We start from the raw sequence: 20,215 nt of genomic DNA on the forward strand, positions 1-20,215 counted from the left end.
AGCCTGACCGTAATGCAGGCCTTTGAGTCGGGTGATCATGCACCTGGATTCAAGGACATTAACCTGGGACTGGACAGTCCACCCGTTCAAAGGAGCTTGGGCCTCAGATGGGATCTCTCAGCCGACTCCTTTGGGTTTCAAATAAGCTGCGCAGACAAGCCGTTCACGAAACGTGGCGTCCTATCAGTGGTGAACAGCCTATTCGATCCGCTGGGATTTGTAGCACCCATCACTATACAGGGCAAATCCCTACTGAGACAGCTTTCAGAAACCATCAAGGATTGGGATACCCCTCTTCCTTCTGACAAAGAGCAAAAATGGGAAACCTGGAAACAATCTTTGTGTGCTTTGGACCAGATCCGCATCCCAAGATGCTATGTTAAAACCTCACTTGCCTCCAGCGTAAAGAAGGAACTCCACGTGTTCTCGGACGCCTCCACGGAGGCCATAGCAGCGGTTGCCTATCTGAAGGTGACAGACGCCAACATTCAGAGTCACATTGGGTTTGTCTTTGGTAAGGCTAAGTTAGCCCCCAAGCCTGATCATACTATTCCCAGACTCGAACTCTGTGGGACCGTGTTAGCGGTGGAAATCGCAGACTTCATTCAACAAGAATTGGATGTCGACGTAGACGAAGTCCAGTATTATACGGACAGTAAGGTCGTTCTAGGTTACATCTACAATCAGAAAAAACGATTTTATGTGTACGTCAGTAACTGCATTGAGAGAATCAGGAGGTCATCCAAACCCGAACAATGGCACTATGTACCATCCGAACTTAATCCAGCAGATCACGCCACCAGGCCTACGTCTGTGGGTTCCTTTGCTAAATCTACTTGGCTTACAGGCCCAGAGTTTCTGCTAGGACGGGCAGACAAATGTAAACAGGAAGTTTACAGCATCCAGGATCCGGATAATGATCCAGAAATCCGCGCCGAAGTTAGCGCATTAGTCATTGAAACAAAGCAGACCTCCAGGCTTGACTGTCATCGTTTTGAACATTTCTCCAGTTGGATGAGACTTGTCAGAACCATTGCAAGGTTAGTGCACATCGCCAGATGTTATCACAATACTCAGGAAGATAAAGATTGTCATGGTTGGCACGTCTGCCATAAACCATTCTCTGCTGAGGACATTTCTCATAGCGAGTCTCTCATAATACGTCATGTCCAGCAGCAAGAATTTAACGTAGAATGGAAGTGCTTGAACAACAGACAGCAGATTCCTATAAAAAGTCCCCTTGCAAACTTAAATCCAATTATGGACAGTTTTGGCCTGCTCAGAGTCGGTGGTCGTTTGAATCAAGCCCACCTAGGAGTTGCGGAGCAAAATCCTGTCATTATTCCCAGCAAACATCATATCACCACGTTGCTGATCAGACATTACCACAAAAAGACTGAACACCAGGGCAGACAAATCACTGAGGGCAAGTTAAGGTCTGCGGGTCTTTGGATTATAGGTATGAAGAAACGTGTAGCCCAACTACTGCATGACTGTGTGCACTGTCGTAAAGCCAGAGGAAAACAGCTACACCAACAAATGGCCGACTTGCCCGCGGATAGACTATGCACAGAGCCACCCTTCACCTACACTGGCCTAGACGTCTTTGGACCATGGATGGTGTCCGCACGTAGAACCCGTGGTGGTCACGCAAACAGTAAACGTTGGGCCGTGCTATTTACTTGCATGAGTGTGCGAGCCGTTCATATAGAGGTGATAGAATCTATGGACACATCCAGCTTCATTAATGCCTTAAGACGGTTCTTCGCCATCAGAGGACCAGTGAAACAGTTAAGGTCAGACCAGGGAAGTAACTTCATCGGCGCCTGTAGAGAACTGAACATCGACACTAAGCCTATCCAAGATCAGTTGGCGGAGAAAGGTTGCACCTTGATTTTTAATCCTCCTCATAGTTCCCACATGGGGGGTTCCTGGGAGAGAATGATCGGGATCTCACGCAACATCTTAAATTCTATGTTGATGGATGTAAACTCTTCAAGACTTACACACGAGACTCTCGTCACTCTTCTCGCTGAAGTTTCAGCTATCATCAATTCAAGACCCCTTGTACCAGTATCTATGGATCCTGAAACACCAGCGATACTGTCTCCGGCTATTCTACTTACCCAAAAAACGGACAGTATGCTCACGCCTAGTGGAGAATTTACCCATGGGAATATCTACCAAAAACACTGGAAACGTGTACAACACCTGGCAGATTACTTCTGGAACAGATGGCGTAAAGAGTATCTCAATATTCTTCAAGGAAGGAGGAAATGGCAACATCAAAAACCAAACTTGAAAGAAGGAGACCTCGTATTAATGAAGGAGCAACAAACCGAAAGGATCACCTGGCCTATGGGACTAATTACAAAGGTTCTTCCTAGCAAGGATGGCAAGGTCCGAAAGGTGGAGCTGAAGATCTTCAGGAAGGGTGAGCTTAAAACTTTTGCAAGGCCGATTAACGAACTCATTCTAATATTACCCATCGAGAACGTTCCTGAAGGATGAAAAAGGACTGAACTCGAACTTCACAGTTTTACCCGCTATGGGTCAGCCAACCCACTATGTCATGTTTATTGCATTTCACATGTTCTTTGTTACAGGTTGTATTATATTTTTATGGACATTCGTCATAGTGAAATCTCCTTACGTAAATTTCAGACGGGGAGTGTGCTGTTCTCCTTATAGTTATTTGTACATTGCATTCTTAATTTTTATTTCTCCATGTTTGTTTTCATGCATTTCTTTCACTGCTGCCATCTGCTGGCCAGAATTTTCATGCCACACACGTCTCTGTTTTGGTTAGTAAAGTTTTTTGCGTTCGGAGGCGTGGACTCTTGCTGGGCAGGTCTCTTCACTGGGAACAGCCATTTTCAGTTTTTCTCCTCATGGCTGTGTGACTAGACACTCCACATTTTTTGGGCTCGAGAAGGCATCAGTTTTTGACCACGCAGAAGTCACGCAGAAGTCACGCAGAAGTCAGCAGTAGTTAGCAGCAGCTCAGCAGCCACAGCAGCTAGCCTCAGGACATATTCTAACAAGTCAGCATTGATACCACTACTACAGAACAGTATTGTATCACCGTTTGTTGTCTTATCTGGATTGAATAAACCCACGCTGATTTCATCTTCATGTCTGAGTCTGGATCCATCTAACCTGAACATCTGCCGGTCCTGTCTGCCCCACTGCTTGGATACGAAGGTAAGGAGTCACACAGCTATTATCAGTTATACCTTCATTTGCCTTCATGTGGGAACAGAACACGTACAACATGTACGACGGCACTCTGAAGGGGAAGTTCTATTCGCCTTTGGGCTGCTTTTAGCTGATTCCGTGTTAGTAAAAGACGATTCGCGCTTTTTTGTCTGTTACAGCGTGATGAATGTGCTTACTCCATTATGAATGGTAGTTTTACCAGAATGAGCGCACCCGTCTCATAACTCGCTCCTGGGCATGCGCGGGTTTAAAACGTCGTTTTAGCCCACACACAATCTTTTTTTTTAACCCGAAAAACGACATTTTAAAAAACGACATTTAAAAATGCAGCATGTTCAATTTTTTTTTTGTCGTTTTTCAGAAGCCGAAAAACTATGTGAAGCCCACACACGATGATTTTAAATGACCTTTTTTAAAAATGAAATATTTTTTTCATGCCGAAAAACGACCGTGTGTACGCGGCATAAGTCATAAAGCTATTGAGTATAGAAAACTTGGGCAAGTGCCCTCTCACCCGAACAGGCCTAGTGCGCCTGAGCTTCTTGCTGAAGATGAACTGTTCGGCGGTCACGCCACAGCACACGATCTCCGGTGTCCTGCTTTCCGCAACTCCAGTCGTCAGTCAGTTAGTCTGTCCAATCTCCTGGAACACGAGCTGGATACACTTTATCTTGTCCCCTCCGGATGGTTGATCTTCCGGTGGATCCAGGCGTAGGCTTAGGCCTAAAAGCTCAGCTGTGGTGCTCTCCACAGCTCTGCAGTGGGAGAGATGCAGGTCCCAAGAGAGCGAGTTCGGCTCCTCACAGTCTTTAAATAACCTCCCCCATAAGTCTGTGTGGAGGTGTCATGTGCTCCAGGAAGACAAGGCATTGTGGGAACTGTAGTTTATTTGTACTAATTGTCAATGGAGTCCATTTCTCCTGGTACCTCTAGTCTCACAATGCATTGGTTTCTTTAGAAAAAGATAAACAAACAAGTATATACAGGTAGCTGGAACTCCAGAGGAGGAATTTAGGTATGCAATATTACCACAAGTCTTTGACAATATGACCCCGCTACACTTCCTTTACCTTAGTGTAGTCCTCATTCACTTACCTCATCCTTCCATTTTGCTTTTAAATGTCCTTATTTCTTCTGAGAAATGCTCACTTCCTGTTCTTCTGTCTTTAACTCAACACCGTAATGCGAGGCTTTCATCCTGGTGTGGAGAAAGCCTCTTGAGGGTGCAAGCTGTGTGTCAGGATGCCCACTAACACACAGCTCCGTTCTCTATCTGCAAAGTAGAGAGTGTCCTGATATGCCTGCTCGCCCCCTCCCCCCTCAAGAGGCTTTCTACACACCAGGGAGAAAGCCTCGCATTACGGTGTTGAGTTACAGACAGAAGAACAGGAAGTGAGGATTTCTCAGACGAAATAAGGACATTTAAAAGCAAAATCGAAGGATGAGGTAAGTGAAGGAGGACTGCACTAAGGTAAAGGAAGCTATTTAGGGAAAACAATTTTTCCCCTTTACAACCCCTTTAAGATTTCAGTAATAGATAAAGGGAAACCCTGACTGCTTTGTTTCCAAACAAAAGAAGTGGCTGAGAGTTATGCCCCGTACACACAATTGGAAATTTCGACCAGAAAACTGACGGAATGTTGGCTCAAACTTGTGTTGCATACACACGGTTACACAAATCTTGTCTGAAATTTCGACTCTCAAGAACGCGTTGATGTACAAGGCGTATGACGAGCCGAGATCAATGAAGTTCAATAGGCAGTTCGGCTCTTCTGCTTGATTCTGAGCATGCGTTTGTGTTTTGGAATTGCATACGGACGAGCGAAATTTCCAACAAGAACTTTTTCCATCGAAAAAAATAGAGAACCTGCACTCAATCTTTTGCTGGCGGAAATTCTGACAGAAAATGTTGGATGGAGCATATACACGGTCGGAATAGCTCACATCCAACTTTTTTTTTTATGGAAAATCCGACCGTGTGTTAAACATACTTTTTTTTCTTTGTAAATGTCAGTGTTGCTGTAGTAGTTCCCCCCCAGGCATATTATTAGTTATGGAGTTTTACATGTTAATTGTTTCACTTAAAGAGCTGCTCCTAGCCAAACACTTTTTTTAATGCTTTTGTACATGTTCTTCATGGCATTGTCCAGCCCACCATGCCATTTGTTTAACAGTAAAAGCAAATATATATCAATGATGATGCAGTGCCAATAAGGAAAAATTGCAATGTAAAATCCTATAAAGTCCTATCCAAAAATCGCCAACAGTGTTGGATGATAGGCTGGTGAAAAAGTCCCAGCACCAACAGTGTGACAAGGGGTTGAATACATTCATCACCACCAGTGTGTAGAGGCAATCCTGCTTACCAGAGGAAGTTGACTCTCAAATTATAAAGAGTCAGGGAACGCGTGTGATATAAAGATGAACATCCGTAACTGCATCACTCCAGCTCCTGTCATCTATAGGAGACACAATCCCAGCCCAGAAAGCACTTTCTCCAGGTAAGTGGATGTATATATGAATATACAGTAGCTGTTTATCCTCAAAAAATGTAAGAGCACCACAATACTGTGATATTGCTTAACTACTTGCCGATTCTACGGCGGCAGGTCGGCTCTCCTGGGCGAGAGCACGTAGTATAACGTCGGCTCTTAGAGCGGCCACTAGGGGCGCGTGCGCGCCGCCGGAGGCACGCGCGCGCGCCCCCGACTCCCGTGCGTGTGCCCAGCGGGCGCGATTACCGCCGGGCACACGCGATCGCTCGTTACAGAGCGGGGAACGGGAGCTGTGTGTGTAAACACACAGCTCTCGGTCCTGTCAGCGGGGGAAATGCTGATCTTCTGTTCATACAATGTATGAACAGAGGATCAGTGTTTCCCCTAGTGAAGCCACCCCCCCCCCACACACCCAGGGACATACTTAACCCCTTCCCCGCCCCCTAGTGTTAACCCCTTCACTGCCAGTGGCATTTTTATAGTAATCCAATGCATTTTTATAGCACTGATCGCTATAAAAATGCCACTGGTCCCAAAAATGTGTCAAAAGTGTCCGAAGTGTCCGCCATAATGTCGTAATACCGGAAAAAAATCGATGATCGCCGCCATTACTAGTAAAAAAAATATATTAATAAAAATGACATAAAAATACCCCCTATTTTGTAAACGCTATAACTTTTGCGCAAACCAATCAATAAACGCTTATTGCGATTTTTTTTTACGAAAAATACGTAGAAGAATACGTCTCGGCCTAAACGGAGGAAAAAAATGTTTTTTTATATATTTTTGGGGGATATTTATTACAGCAAAAAGTAAAAAATATTATTTTTTTTTCAAAATTGTCGCTTTATTTTTGTTTATAGCGCAAAAAATAAAAAACGCAGAGGTGATCAAATACCACCAAAAGAAAGCTCTATTTTTGGGAAAAAAAGGACGCCAATTTTGTTTGGGAGCCACGTCGCACGACCGCGCAATTGTCAGTTAAAGCGACGCAGTCCCGAATCGCAAAAAGTGCTCTGGTCTTTGACCAGCAATATGGTCCGGGGGGTAAGTGGTTAAAAAACACTATTTTTATTTAAAAAAATATAAACAGTACACTCACATTTCCATGGATGGATAATAGACAAGGAGTATCATAAAAGGTCCATAGATCGTGGTGTGCTTACATCCAGAGGCGTCCCTAGGGGGGGCCAGAGGGGGCCCTGACCCCCCCAACATCATGCTGTGCCCCACCATGTGCCCCCCCCAAAAAAAAATTATTATTATTTTTTTTTTTTTTTGCAATTTTTGTATTTTGCTTACCGAGAGGGAGAGCGTCCCCAGTCAGCTCTGCGGGGGATTCCTCCCCCTCCCTGTGCTCGCCGACACTGCATAATGCGAGCGCTCACACAACCAGATATTCTAGCCTGGGCCGTGTTTAAGTGTGTGCACTGCAGACTGCAGTACACTGTAATCACTGAACTACATTATCTCCATCCCTTCTCTCCCCCCCATCTGTCTCCCTCCCCCTCTCCTGTTCCTGTTCTTTCAAAACATTCACAATTTACTTTCACTTTCAGTTAGGCAGATAATATATGGTGCAAATTTCTTTCCTGCATCCACAGATTGCAGGAAAGAAACTTGCATGATTCCCCCATCAACAGACATGGGTGACAGGGGAATATCCCTCCTGCCCAGCAATTATATTCTCCTGACAAACAGTGATTATCACCAGTGGCTATACAGCAACCAGTAGTGATAATTATAAGAGAATCTGCTCATTAATGGTTCAAATCTCAGCCAGTTTCTGCTGAACCAGCTGAGATTTAAACTGTCTATGGCTGGTCTTAGCTCATAGGCAGCCCATACATTGATTAGCACTGTGGAGTGTCGGCTTCCTGGCGTGATCGGGCATGTGGGATTTCAAACACACCCGAGCCCATCTCTATTGGTTGTAGACAGTTGAGCTCCCTGCAGGTTGCTTAGCAGCAGTGGACCCTTCTCTGACATGCTGATCGGGATGCAATCCAGGTGATGCTCCCAGTCAAATCCTAGTCATAAATATCAGTGATTTTTAGGGCTGTTACTGATCAAAATGTTTCTGTTCGATTAATCGTTTTTTTTTTTTTAATCGACTAATTTCGATTAATAACGCACATACAGATCCAACTACTTTTAGCTGATCTCCTTGCAGGCTGATTCCCAGTGCAGCTACCAACCACTAGAAAAATGGATAGCAGGATACAAAAGCACACAAAGGCAGCGCTCGATGGGAATAGCATTAAAACGTTTACAGTCATCAAGTAGGTAACCAAATAAATATTGCACTGGAGATAAAATCGATTTAGCTACATAAACTGTAAAAATGGTGCGAGTAATACCAAACGGTACCAAAAGAAGTAAAAAAACATGTAGCTGTGTACAATGATACAACTGCTGAATCCAGATGAGGAGAGGTTAACATCAGTCCGTCGGCATGCAGATGTCCCATGAAGGGAACTATCACAACTCCCAGTGGATGGTTGTAGAATCCCAGGTTGATAGAGGGAAGTGTAACAGCCCTTGTGTGTGGCAGATAGTGAGGTCCTACCGGCATGCAGATATGAAGGCACAGCAAAGGAGCCCTTCAGATGGACACGGCAAGCGCCACGTCACCGGATCTCCAACGGAACTCCCTGAAGGCCCAGAAGCCGGCGGAGAGGCGAGTACCAATCAAAAGAATTTTAATCGATCAAAAAGATTTTGATCAATCAAAAAAATTCAAGATTAGTTAAAAGTTAATTTGCACAGCCCTAGTGATTTTATTGATCAAAGCCCACACTTTACAGGCATAGAGCCCACATGGCTGCTGATCATACAGTTGATTATATTTATGTGGTTGTACTCTTGATGCTAATAATTACTGTGTTTATTAGATCTGACTGGGAGCATCACCTGGATCACATGCCGATCAGCATGTCAACAGAGAAGGTTATACAGCATTACTGCTGCTAGGTGACCAGCTGGGGGCTCGGCTCTCTATAACCAATAGTGCCAGCCTTCCCCTGCATGCACCCATAATGTCACCAGCACTAGGTCCTAATAGACTGCCACCGCTGCCAAGGAGACAGACGCCAGACCAGCGCTGTAAATAGCAGGGACAGGACAGCTGGGGATCCCCACTGTGGCAGAACACCAGGGCCCGGTGGCAAGACATCCTTTGCAACCCTGATAGTTTTCCCACTGCTTTGGACCCTTATATTTTCTTGGTGTGCTGGTGACATATATCTCTTGGGGCCCCAGTATAGTAGGAAGGGAGCTCACTGCAGAACATGTGAAAGGGCCCATAGTGGGATCGTAGTAAAGGGCCCCAGGATATATATATATATATATATATATATATATATATATATATATATATATATATATATATAATTGCATTTTATAGTTGGCCCCCCTACTTTTGTCCCTGTCCCCCCATGTGCCCCCCCTAAATATGAAAGCTGGAGACGCCACTGCTTACATCGTCCGTTACTGCGTTACATGTTTCACAATCATATTGCGTCGTCGGAGGCATCAACAGTCCCTTGTTGTTTAACAGTCCCTTGCCTATTAAGCCATTGTCTTTATCTCTCATGCCAGGGCCTTTTTTGTCCAGACTTGAGACACACCCCTAGTTGGGTGTTGGCAATTGCAGTCATTGAAGACATCTTGAAACAATGGTTTAAAGTTCATTCCTGTCCCAGGCTTAGAGTTGAGTTATTAATCAGATGACCACTCAAGATGTCCACGTGATCCTTCCCCCTCCAGGAGGCATGCTGCCAATACCAAAGACTCACATACAGAAGTAACAAGTCCTGGACTCTTGGACTTTAGAGTCTGAGAACAAAGAGTTTGAAATGTTTCTTGTGGAAGAAGAACTCTGAATGAGCAATGTCTGGGACCAAACTTCAAACTTCACTCCAAGTGACTAGCTGACTCCAATGCAGACCTCTGAATGTCCTCTCGGAGATCCTAGACTGGTACCAGCACTAGTACAAGATACAAACTGCTTCTCCAACTTTAAGTTGGCACAAACCACATAAAAAAAAAGCAGCTTGTGAAAGAAGTCTTGATTAAATAAAGAATTCATCTGAAATAACCCAAACATGGCCAGTAAAAATGGTTAAACTTTTCTCAGTAGAGAAAAAATGTCCCTCCTGCTAGGCCACTAGCAAAAAAAATTTTTTTTTGCCAGTGTCCAATTCTTTGGCGGCAGCATAACTCAACTGTCTCTGAGTCCTGTGTCCCCCAATGAACGAGAAACAGAAACATATACCTGGGCTGTAAAGTCTTGTAGGACTATACTTGTAAAAAGTCAACCTTTCTTACTGTAGCGCCTGTGTACTTTCAGTCCAGGTGCTATGTTAAATTTAGAAGGTAGATGAGAGAGTTACTTTGCTCCCCACCAAACAGCACAACTCGCTTGGGATCTTCTTCAGAAATTTGGGGACCCACTAGATGACTGGGGCCCCGCCACAGCTTCAGTTGCTCAGGGCAGGCAATCCAATAGGGCCTAGACAATCCATCGGGGATCGAAGTGACCGGACATTGGGAGTTTGTCTTTTGGCAACCTGTCAGTCGGTGACCTGCAAACTGAGAGACTACCTGGGGGAGATTCAGGCAATTACATTATTGAGAAGGATTCGCTCTATTATCTACATTCTAGAGAAAAGGGCCTGTGGCAGAGGTTCCACTTCTATCTTCATTTCAGCCAAGTCTGTGGCAGAGACTTGTCCCTTCTCAAGGTTCTGAGTGATACCCTGGCTGCCAGGGTGGTGTGAGAGGCCTGTCCAGGTACACTATACCCACTCCGGCTGGAGCGGCGACGAAGCAAAAGTGTCACTAGAAGCAGGACTGCTTCTGTTTGTTCTAGGCCTGAATCTGCAATTCTCCTTTTCACCCATCTTTCTCTATCTACCTCAAGTTCACTGTTTGCCGTGTTGGGCATGAATAAAAGCACAGAAAACAAGACCCTGCTGTTTGGACATTCCGTCATTGCTCTCATCATCATCATCATCATCATCATCATCATACCCCTAGACGCATCACAGAGGTAACACGCCATCCCTATTCTATCCTGCGGGGGTAGCGCTACATTACACTATCGTTGACTGTCTTGATTGCCTTTTATAGAGTTGCCTTCCTATTACAGCAGTTGTGTGTGGTTTCTGTGAGTGCACCCAGGCCTTTAGCCACTTGGTGTGCAGGTAACATTAGACAGAGCTTTAGGCCCCGTACACACGACCGGATCTATCCGCTGGGATTGATCCGCGTATCAGTTCCAGCAGATAGATCCGGTCGTGTGTACGGCCTAGCGGACATTTTCAGGCGGACATTTGTCCACCCGACGGTTTTCAAGCGGATAAAAATTTCTTAGCATGCTAAGAAATCTATCCGCTTGAAACCTGTCCAGCGGACTTATCCGGTCGTCTGAACAGACTCACCGGATAAGTCCGTCCGATCCCATCCCTCGCATGCGTCGTAATGATTCGACGCATGCGTGGAAGTATATACCTTCCAGGGTCGTGCACGTCGCCGCGTCATCGGCGCGGCCACGTCACCGCGGATGTATTCCGCGGGGATTTTGATCTGATGGTGTGTACAGCCATCAGATCAAAATCCGCCAGAGGATTTATCCACTGGAAACGGTCCGGCGGACCATTTCCAGCGGAAATCCTCTCGTGTGTACAAGGCCTTATATAATAGTATATGGCTGGTAATGACAGAGAAATAACTATAATGTAGTATACATTTCTAAAGTTGGTACAGCTGCTAATTTCTCCTAAAGCAGACATTGGGCCAAATCCACAATGATCCGGCGTAACTTATTTTTTTCCATTTAAGTTACACTGCCTTAAAATTTCTACCTAAGTGCCCGATCCACAAAGCACTTACCTAGAAATTTTGGGCTGTGTAACTTAAATTCCGCCGGCGCAAGGCGTTCCTATTTTCATGGGGGCGATTCCCATTTAAATTAGGCGCGCTCCTGCGCCGGCCGTACTGCGCATGCTCGTGATGAAATTTTCCCGACGTGCATAGCGCGAAATTACGTTACGCCGAGCTTTGTGGATTGTGACGGGTCAATAAAGTTGCGTCGGGAAAAAAAAAAAGATACGGCGGGAAAAAAAATTAAAAATGAAAAAAAAATTGCGTTGCTGGACAGAAAGGTCTGCTTTTACATGGTGTACTAACTTTACACCTTGTAAAAACAGCCCTAATTTTGCGTATGCAAACTAAAACTTACGGAGAAAAAACTAAGCTGAAAAGCTTCGTGGATCTCCGTAAGTGCTAATTTGCATACCCGAGGCGGCATTTCGAGACGAAATGCCCCCAGCGGCGGATGCGGTACTGCATCCTAAGATCCGGCAGTGTAAGTCCCTTACACATGCCGGATCTTCTGCCTAACTATAGAAAACAGATTCTGTGGATCAGTTCCATAGTTAGGAACAGGGATATGACGGCGTAACAGCAGTTATGCTGTCATATCCCTTTTGTGGATTTGGCCCATTGTTCCTGTCCTGCTGTAAGATTACTGGGAGTCAGCAAGAGTTATGTTGTGCTTCTGCAATTAATACGACTGACGTATGATGTACATAAAAGAAAGCTGCTAAGACTTTATGGGAACATAAAGCTTTACCAGATCTAAATGACAGGGTTGCAGTGGCCATGAAAAGTTTCTCATGTCTTTAATCTTCCCATACAAGTATGACTGGTATAAATATTATGGGGGCCTATTGCACACGAAATGCTTTGCAGAATTATTTTGTTAACATACTTAAACCTTATTTTGGTGTAGGTTAGCTCTCCTAAACAACACAAGAAAAAGTACCTTTCTCTACAGAACTGGAAGGTGAGCCTTCTTCACCACACAGTGATTCTGTTTCCGGTGCTTTGTTGTATTGTTTGGTCTGGATCTTGCCTTGTTCATCAATAAGAAGTTCAAGATCTAAAAGGTTAACTTTCTTGCTGTCCGTTTCTAAACCTTAAGAAAAAAAATAAGAGAGCTACAGTTACCAGCGAAAATTATAAAGACACAAATATTCAGGTTGGAGACTGGAAAAACATAGATTCAGTAAACATTGCTTTACCATTTAACATTTTTTAAATAGTACCCTGAACACAGAGGAACCAATTAACTTTTTAGGTTGGAGGTTCTACCCAGACTTGCCCATTTTAATGTAGATATTTGAAACCCCTTGGCAGTTATAACTAAAAAGGTTTTTCAGCATCTAATTCTGGTGATGCTCTGCAGGTGCTCCTGTGATTCCTTCCACACATTCTCATAGCAAATCATGTAATAAAACCACTGTTAAATATAGAACAAGTTAATAAGGATCAGTTTTAGGGTCTGTTAGTAAGCGAAACTGGGAAGCAACACAGAAAGTTATAGAGATGGGAAACCACTATTTTATTTCACCTACTGATGGCACAGCACTTCAGCAGCGGGAAAACTACAATAGTTGTATGTCAATTTTATATAATTTGAATTTTTAAATGTATGTTTTTTAAACATGTTATATATCTTTTTTACTGTGTAAGTTAAATGTTTGTAAATAAATGTGTGCAGGATCACTGGACTCATAGAGCTGAGTGACATGTACAGCAGGAGAGGACTGGGGAGGCACGCCTGAGAGGCGCATGCAGTCTGGGATGGGTGCAGAAACAGTGGAGTGGACTGTGGTGTCATGGGCAGTGGAGAAACAAGCTGCAGCCAGGAGGGCTGGCAGGGCCTGAAGATGGGTTACTGGGCTCAGTAGCTGCATGTAGAACAGCTAGAACCAGAGAATTTCTATTTTGCTACACTATAGGGACCTGCCTGTAAAAGGCAATTGCTAAGGCCTGGCAGAGCCAGTGTCAGGCCTAATAACTTTGTGCTAGCTGTGCCTGAGGATTAGAGAGGTGCAGGAGGAGAAAGACATGAAGATTAGAGAGGAAGCAATGTGCAGGAGGAGAAAGATGTGAAGATTAGAGCAGGAGCGAAGTGCAGGAGGAGAAAGACGTGAAGATTAGAAAGGAAGCAATGTGCAGGAGGAGAAAGATGTGAAAATTAGAGCGGAAGCAATGTGCAGGAGGAGAAATGGAGTGTATATACAGGACTGTATATAGTTGTCTCAAGCAAGTTCTTCCAATTCTAATGGGCATCCCATACTTCCCTTACCCCATCCAAGTTCAATCCCCTAAATAAAACAAAAAACAAAACAAAGCGCATTGACTGTTCTATGTTTCTCAGAGGTGAATGCCAGGCTGGGCAGGGTGACAGGTGGACCACAATATTCAGCAGCTCCTACGAGGGTACCGCTACACAGACAAAACTTCAAACCAAAGACTCTGGGAACATTTTGGTGTTAGGGTTAAACCACTGACAGATGTGAATCAACCTGCCACCGCTGCCAGCCTGTCAACATTACCGAATGATTACTGAATAAAAACACAATACACTCTTTAATCACTTCCATACCAGGCACTTACGCCCCTTCCTGCCCAAGCCAATTTTCAACTTTCTGTGCTGTCGCTGTTTATATGACAATTGTGCGGTCATGCTACACTGTACCCAAACAGAATTTTTATAATTTTGTTCCCACAAATAGAGCTTTCTTTTGGTAGTATTTGATCACTTCTGGGGTTTTTATTTTTTGCTATATAAATAAAAAAAGACCGAAAATTTGGAAAACAAATTAAGTTTTTCTTTTTTTTCTGTTATAAAATGTTGTAAATAAGTACGTTTTCTCCTTCACTGATGGACACTGATAAGGCGGCACCGATGAGGTGGCACTGACGGCACCAATGATGGGCACTGCTATGTGGCACTGATGGGCACTGTTAGACAGCACTGATGGGTGGCACTGATATGCAGCACTGATGGGCACTCGTGGGTGGCACTGATTGGCACTGATAGGTGATTGTACACGGCTGATCACGTTGTAAAGAGCCTCTGCCGGAGATAGGTGTAGCGGTGTGTCAGACTGACACATCGCACCACCGATTGCCGCGATGCGCGCCCCCACGGGCACACGGCGGCTGTTATCCTGCTGGATGTCAGGATAACGAAACCACTCCCCGAACGTCAATTTGCTATTGACCGAGCAGGAAGTGGTTAAGCACTCCTGTTACCAATCATAATTGAATTCCTATATTAAAAGGACAAACTCATCCCACTGACTAACACACCTGGCAATAGTAATAGTAAGCACAGGCACAGGCACATGTAACGATCAATACCACATGGTGCAGTCCATTGGACATTCCCATGGATGATACTGAACCTATAATTGCTCTTTTTTAGTGGATCACACTCCAACTCCCAACAAAACTGAATAAGGAAAGAAACTGGCTGCACACTGACGTTCTTGAAGTCCATTTATTGAATGTTCCATACAAACAATTGTGGTGACCGGGGAGGGTGAGCCCCACGGCCACACACATGCGCTTGATGGTTAGCTACTTGGTTCTTGGGGCTAGGAGCCCAGGGTCAGGTGGTATTAACCCTTAGTGAGGGCCAGATGGTATTAACCCTCTCTGTCACGTGACGCCACTGTAGTCTTGGAATACCCCGGGAAACTACAGCTCCGGGGGCCTCCGTATCCCCGCTAGTTAGGATGGTAATAACACAGTCCACAACAGGGGTTAAAACAATGAAGGCTTTACTGGCATGAAGGCAGGTGTCAAAATCTTCACAGCTTTAAACAGTGTCACAAAATATTCTGCAGGCAGTCTCTAGAGGATCACACGGCTGATAATGCTTGAGCTTAGCTGATCATATACTGTATATACTCGGCTGCAAAAGCCGGATTAGTAATTCAGGGCCTATGCTTAACTAGGCTGAAAAATAGATACACTTACTGAAGTGTCTGTAGACTTGAGGCTTTTCTCCGGAATAACGGATTGATCCGATAAATGAGCTGAAGTACTGGTTCTGTAATGTTTAGGGATACTCCACTCTTTGCTGTATTTTCTCCTGACCTGGAGGCTTCTGGCCTGCACTTCTTCTCTGACTGTGTTTTGCTCTGCTCTGCCAGGAACTGTGTGTAGTCTAGCCTGGCTTAAACAGGAAGTACAATCCCTTATAAGGGCCTGATCAGACTGAAGCCTATTGGTTGAGAGCTGTGGATCATAGAGACTGACCTGTAGTATAACACAACACAATAAGGTCTTGTCTAGCATTTAGTCCTCCCGACTCTAATACACTCTGACTGAACATGAGATGGTTGACTAAACCCCTTAAAGCTATACACACACCTAATAAACGTATTATCAACCATAACAGTATAAATCACATCATAACTAGCTGAGTCCCTGCAGGGGAGACCCCACAAGCCGAGGGCCTCAATCTGACAGGGCCTACAGCAAATACCTGTACTGGGACACCACACAATGACACACACCACGGTTGCAGTTGCCGAAAAAGAGGTGGACTCGTTTTTCACAGCTACACTGTGCTTACTCATCACCTAAGGCTGCATTCACACTTGAGCGTTTCAAAGTCCAAGTTTTTACCGCAATTTTACAGCGATTTTGATGTGTTTTTTACCGTGTTTTTACCTCTTTTTTCAATTTAGGGCATTTTCAGGCGTTTTGCTTCAGGTGACAAAACGCTCAAATGTGAACAGGTGTCATTGAAATGAATGGGGTTTTGCTTGTTAGGCATTTTTCAGATGTTTTTCGAAAATTTTATAAGCTGAAAATGCTCAGGTGTGAATGCAGCCTTGTAGCCGGGTTCACACTGGTGCGACAAACGCTCTGACATTGGGAGCTCATGTCGCATGACGTGTGAAAATCAATGTTTCCCTATGGGAGCTGTCTTAACTGGTCCGACACATGGTGTTCCGACTTTGAAAATGCTCCCTGTACTACTTTGGTACAACTTTGATCCTACTTCAGCCCATTGAATATCATTGAAGTCGGATCAAAGTCGGAACGCATTCTTGCATGCTCCGACTTTGGCATGCGACCTGTGCTTTGCTGATCTTGAGGGGAACTCCACAGCAAATTTTGAATAAAAAACGACATGTGTTCCCCCTCCAGGAGCATACCAGGCCCTTAAGTCTGGTATGAATTTTAAGGGGAACCCCCTACAATGAAAAAACGGCATGGGGTCCCCCCAAAATGCATACCAGACCTTTATCCGAGCACGCAGCCCGACCGGTCAGGAAAGGGGGTGGGGGGCATGATGGGACTGTGACATCATACATTGCGGGGTCACCGGGTGCCTATATAAATCGGAGCTGCCTAATAAATGACTTTGAAAACCTGTCTAGTGTGTTTTTTTTCCCGGCGTAGAGGTTCCCCTTTAAATACATACCAGACTCAAGGGCCTGGTATGCGTAGGGCAAAGTCGGATCCAATATAGGATGGCTGTCGTGTCACACCAGTGTGAACCCAGCATAAAGTGTGCTACTGGCATTCCTTAAATAGCCCCCCACCACACCTGTGTCCCCAGGTGTGGGTGGGTATCAGTAGAGATAATGGGGGGAACTAATGCGCAAACCACACTATAATGAGAATAGCTGATTAATTAAAACTGCATCAACCATATATTGATGTAGTGAATAAGGGGTTAAAAACAACCTAGGCAGCTGCCACAACTAAGTAATGTTCGCACAGTGATACTATATGAAGGATAGGGGGTGTCGGTGCGCTCACCAATATTATAAATATATATATATTGAAAATAAATAAATAATTAATCAATAAAATTGTAATGTGCTCATTTAAAATATATGTGACAACATCATCATTAAATAAGCAATAAATAGATCACACAATAAAAAGTTGCAGCAATAATAAATTAAAGTGCTTAAATAAATATGTGCTGGTCAGGTGCATCAGAACAATGTAATAAAGTGCATGAATACACACATGAAATAATCAATATGTCCATGGCATAATAGTAAAAGAAAGTCTCTCATGCAAACGTGCAATATAAATCCAGGGCAGAATCCCAAACATGCAGCCCACAGATAGTTAATGTCCACACGATATTTCCAAAGTGCAGTGCTCAGGAAAAACAAATCCAAAAAAACGTGCTCCAATCAAATGTGACCAGTAGTGCTAGCCTCTCACCTCTAGGAGCCTTATAATAAGCCTTAATAATCATCACAATGGCCGCAGCTTCTCTTCCCTATTCCATGTGCAGGTTACTTGCAGTTCCACACCAAACAGCAACGTTTGACCAGTAATCCCTCTCTCCTCAAATCAATGGCTCTCATGCAACGTGTCTTTTTAGAAGCCATTACAGAAACTGGACTCCATTTTACAGTCCTTTAAATAGTCACACAATACACATAGAAAACTTTTCCAACAACCTCCAATTGCCCCATGCCAAAAACGTTCATGCGCGTTCGGTATATCCTCTCCCGTGCCCTCCTCCGTGCCTGTGGACGCAGTAGTGCTATGACCATGGCTGTCCCTGGCATCAGGGCCGCCATCAGGGGGGTACAGGTAGTACACCTGTAAGGGGCCCGGAGGTCCCCAGGGGCCTGGAGGCCCACAGGACCCCAGATGGCAAGCCCCCTCTTTTTTTTTTTTCTAAAAAAAATATATTATTTTATTTTATTTCTTTTATTTTTATTTTTAGTTCTTGTGTGTGTGTATATATATATATATTTTTTTTTTTATTAAAGGGCCCAGAGGTTTCTTTTTTTTTTTTATTAAAGGGCCCAGAGGTCCCGGATGGCTACCCCCCTTTTTTTATATATATTTTTCTTTATTTCTTCTTTCTCAATTCTTCTTAATTCGCGGCAGCACCCCCCTAGGCCCATGCCTGAAGCTGTGTAAGGGACCCCATGATTCCTGATGGCGGCCCTGCCTGGCATGTTGGCATTCAGATGTGTTGTCCTGCAAGTGTGGTTGCTCAGCTCGTCCGTTACGGTGCTGCTGCAGCTGCTGTCCAGCTGACCTGTGCACGTCTGGTTCTGAGTTACACCTCCTTTATGGGGAATAACTTAAGGCCGGACGTACAACTTACGCGCACCGCGCGTAGCCTGCGCCGGGTGCACGTACGTTTGTGAATCGCCGTTTCTCCCTCATTTGCATATTTGAATAGAAACTCAATGGGAGCGCCACATGCGTCCAGCATAAATATGCGCCCACGCTACGCCGGCGTAGACAAGTTACGTTGGTGGGATAAAGCCTGTTTTTAGGCGTATCTTAGTTTGTGGGTCAGGCACATAGATACGACGGCGCATATTTGCACTTACGCGGCGTATCTCTAGATACGTCGGCACAAGTGCTTTGTGAATCCGGGCCACAAGCTATGGTGCCAATATCTGAAAATTTATCACACCTGAAGTACTGACGGCCTATCTAATTTCTTGAGACCCTAACATGCCAGAAAAGTATAAAAACCCCCTAAATGACCCCTTTTTGGAAAGAAGACATTCCAAGGTATTTAGAAAGAGGCATTGTGAGTTTTTTGAAGTTGTAATTTTTTCCCACAATTCTTTGATTTTTTTTCACAAAATGTTCATATTAGCAGGTTATTTCTCACACACAGCATATGCATACCACAAATTACACCCCAAAACACATTCTGCTATTACTCCTGAGTATGGCAATACCACATATGTGAGACTTTTACACAGTGTGGCCACGTAGAGAGAGGCCCAACATGCAGGGAGCACCTTCAGGCGTTCTGGAGCACCCAGGCCAATTCTGACATTTCTCTCCTACATGTAAAAATCATAATTTATTTGCTATAAAATTACATAGAACCCCAAAACATTATCTATCTATCTATCTATCTATCTATCTATCTATCTATCTATCTATCTATCTATCTATCTATCTATCTATATATATATATATATATATATATATATATATATATATGTTTTTTTTTTTAGCAAAGACCTTAGGGAATAAAATGGTGGTCTTTTTATCTCGCACTGTATTTGCGCAGCAATTTCTAATGCATTTTTTTACGAAAAAAAAAACAATTGTGTGCTTAAAAAAAAAACAGTAAAGTTAGTCCAATGTTTTTGCATAATGTGAAAGATGAGGTTACGCCAAGTAAATAGATACCCAACATGTCACCCTTCAAAATTGTACACGCTTGTTGAATGGCGCCAAACTTCGCTACTTAAAAATCCCCATAGGAGACGCTTTAAATATTTTTACTGGTTACAGGTCCTCTTTACAGTGAGATATGGGGTCAATAAGACCCCACATCTCACCTCTAGGCTGGGAAGCCTGAAAAAAAAAAAAAAAAACAATCCTGGCTTTGATGATCGTAGCGGTGAGTCAGTAGAAGCACCGGAGGACGGCGGGAGGGGGGGCGTCCCCTCTCACCTCCTGTAAGAACAATCAAGCAGCGGAACAGCCATTATGATTGTTCTTATGGTGTAGGGAATCACCGGCTGAAAAAGCAGATATCTGAAAGATGCCTGTAGCTGCAGGCATCATTCAGATATCCCCGCACAACTTCAAGGACATCATATGACGGCCGGCGGGCGGGAAGTGGTTATTGCGGAGTATTGCAGGGTATTGCGGAGTATTGCGGAGTA

At 44.2% G+C, this 20,215-nt stretch overlaps 1 protein-coding gene across 1 annotated transcript in view; it reads right to left on the reverse strand.

Annotated features, from left to right (window-relative positions):
- Positions 1–20,215, reverse strand: part of MSANTD3 (Myb/SANT DNA binding domain containing 3) — a 1,065,404-nt gene that overhangs the window by 277,620 nt on the left and 767,569 nt on the right. Inside the window, exon 3 of the mRNA XM_040353437.1 lies at positions 12,544–12,696. Coding sequence (XP_040209371.1) covers positions 12,544–12,696 — 153 coding nt within the window. The remainder of the gene's footprint in view (positions 1–12,543; positions 12,697–20,215) is intronic.

The sequence above is a fragment of the Rana temporaria genome, chromosome 5 (assembly GCF_905171775.1).
Source record: "Rana temporaria chromosome 5, aRanTem1.1, whole genome shotgun sequence".
NCBI classification, from domain to species: Eukaryota; Metazoa; Chordata; class Amphibia; order Anura; family Ranidae; genus Rana; species Rana temporaria.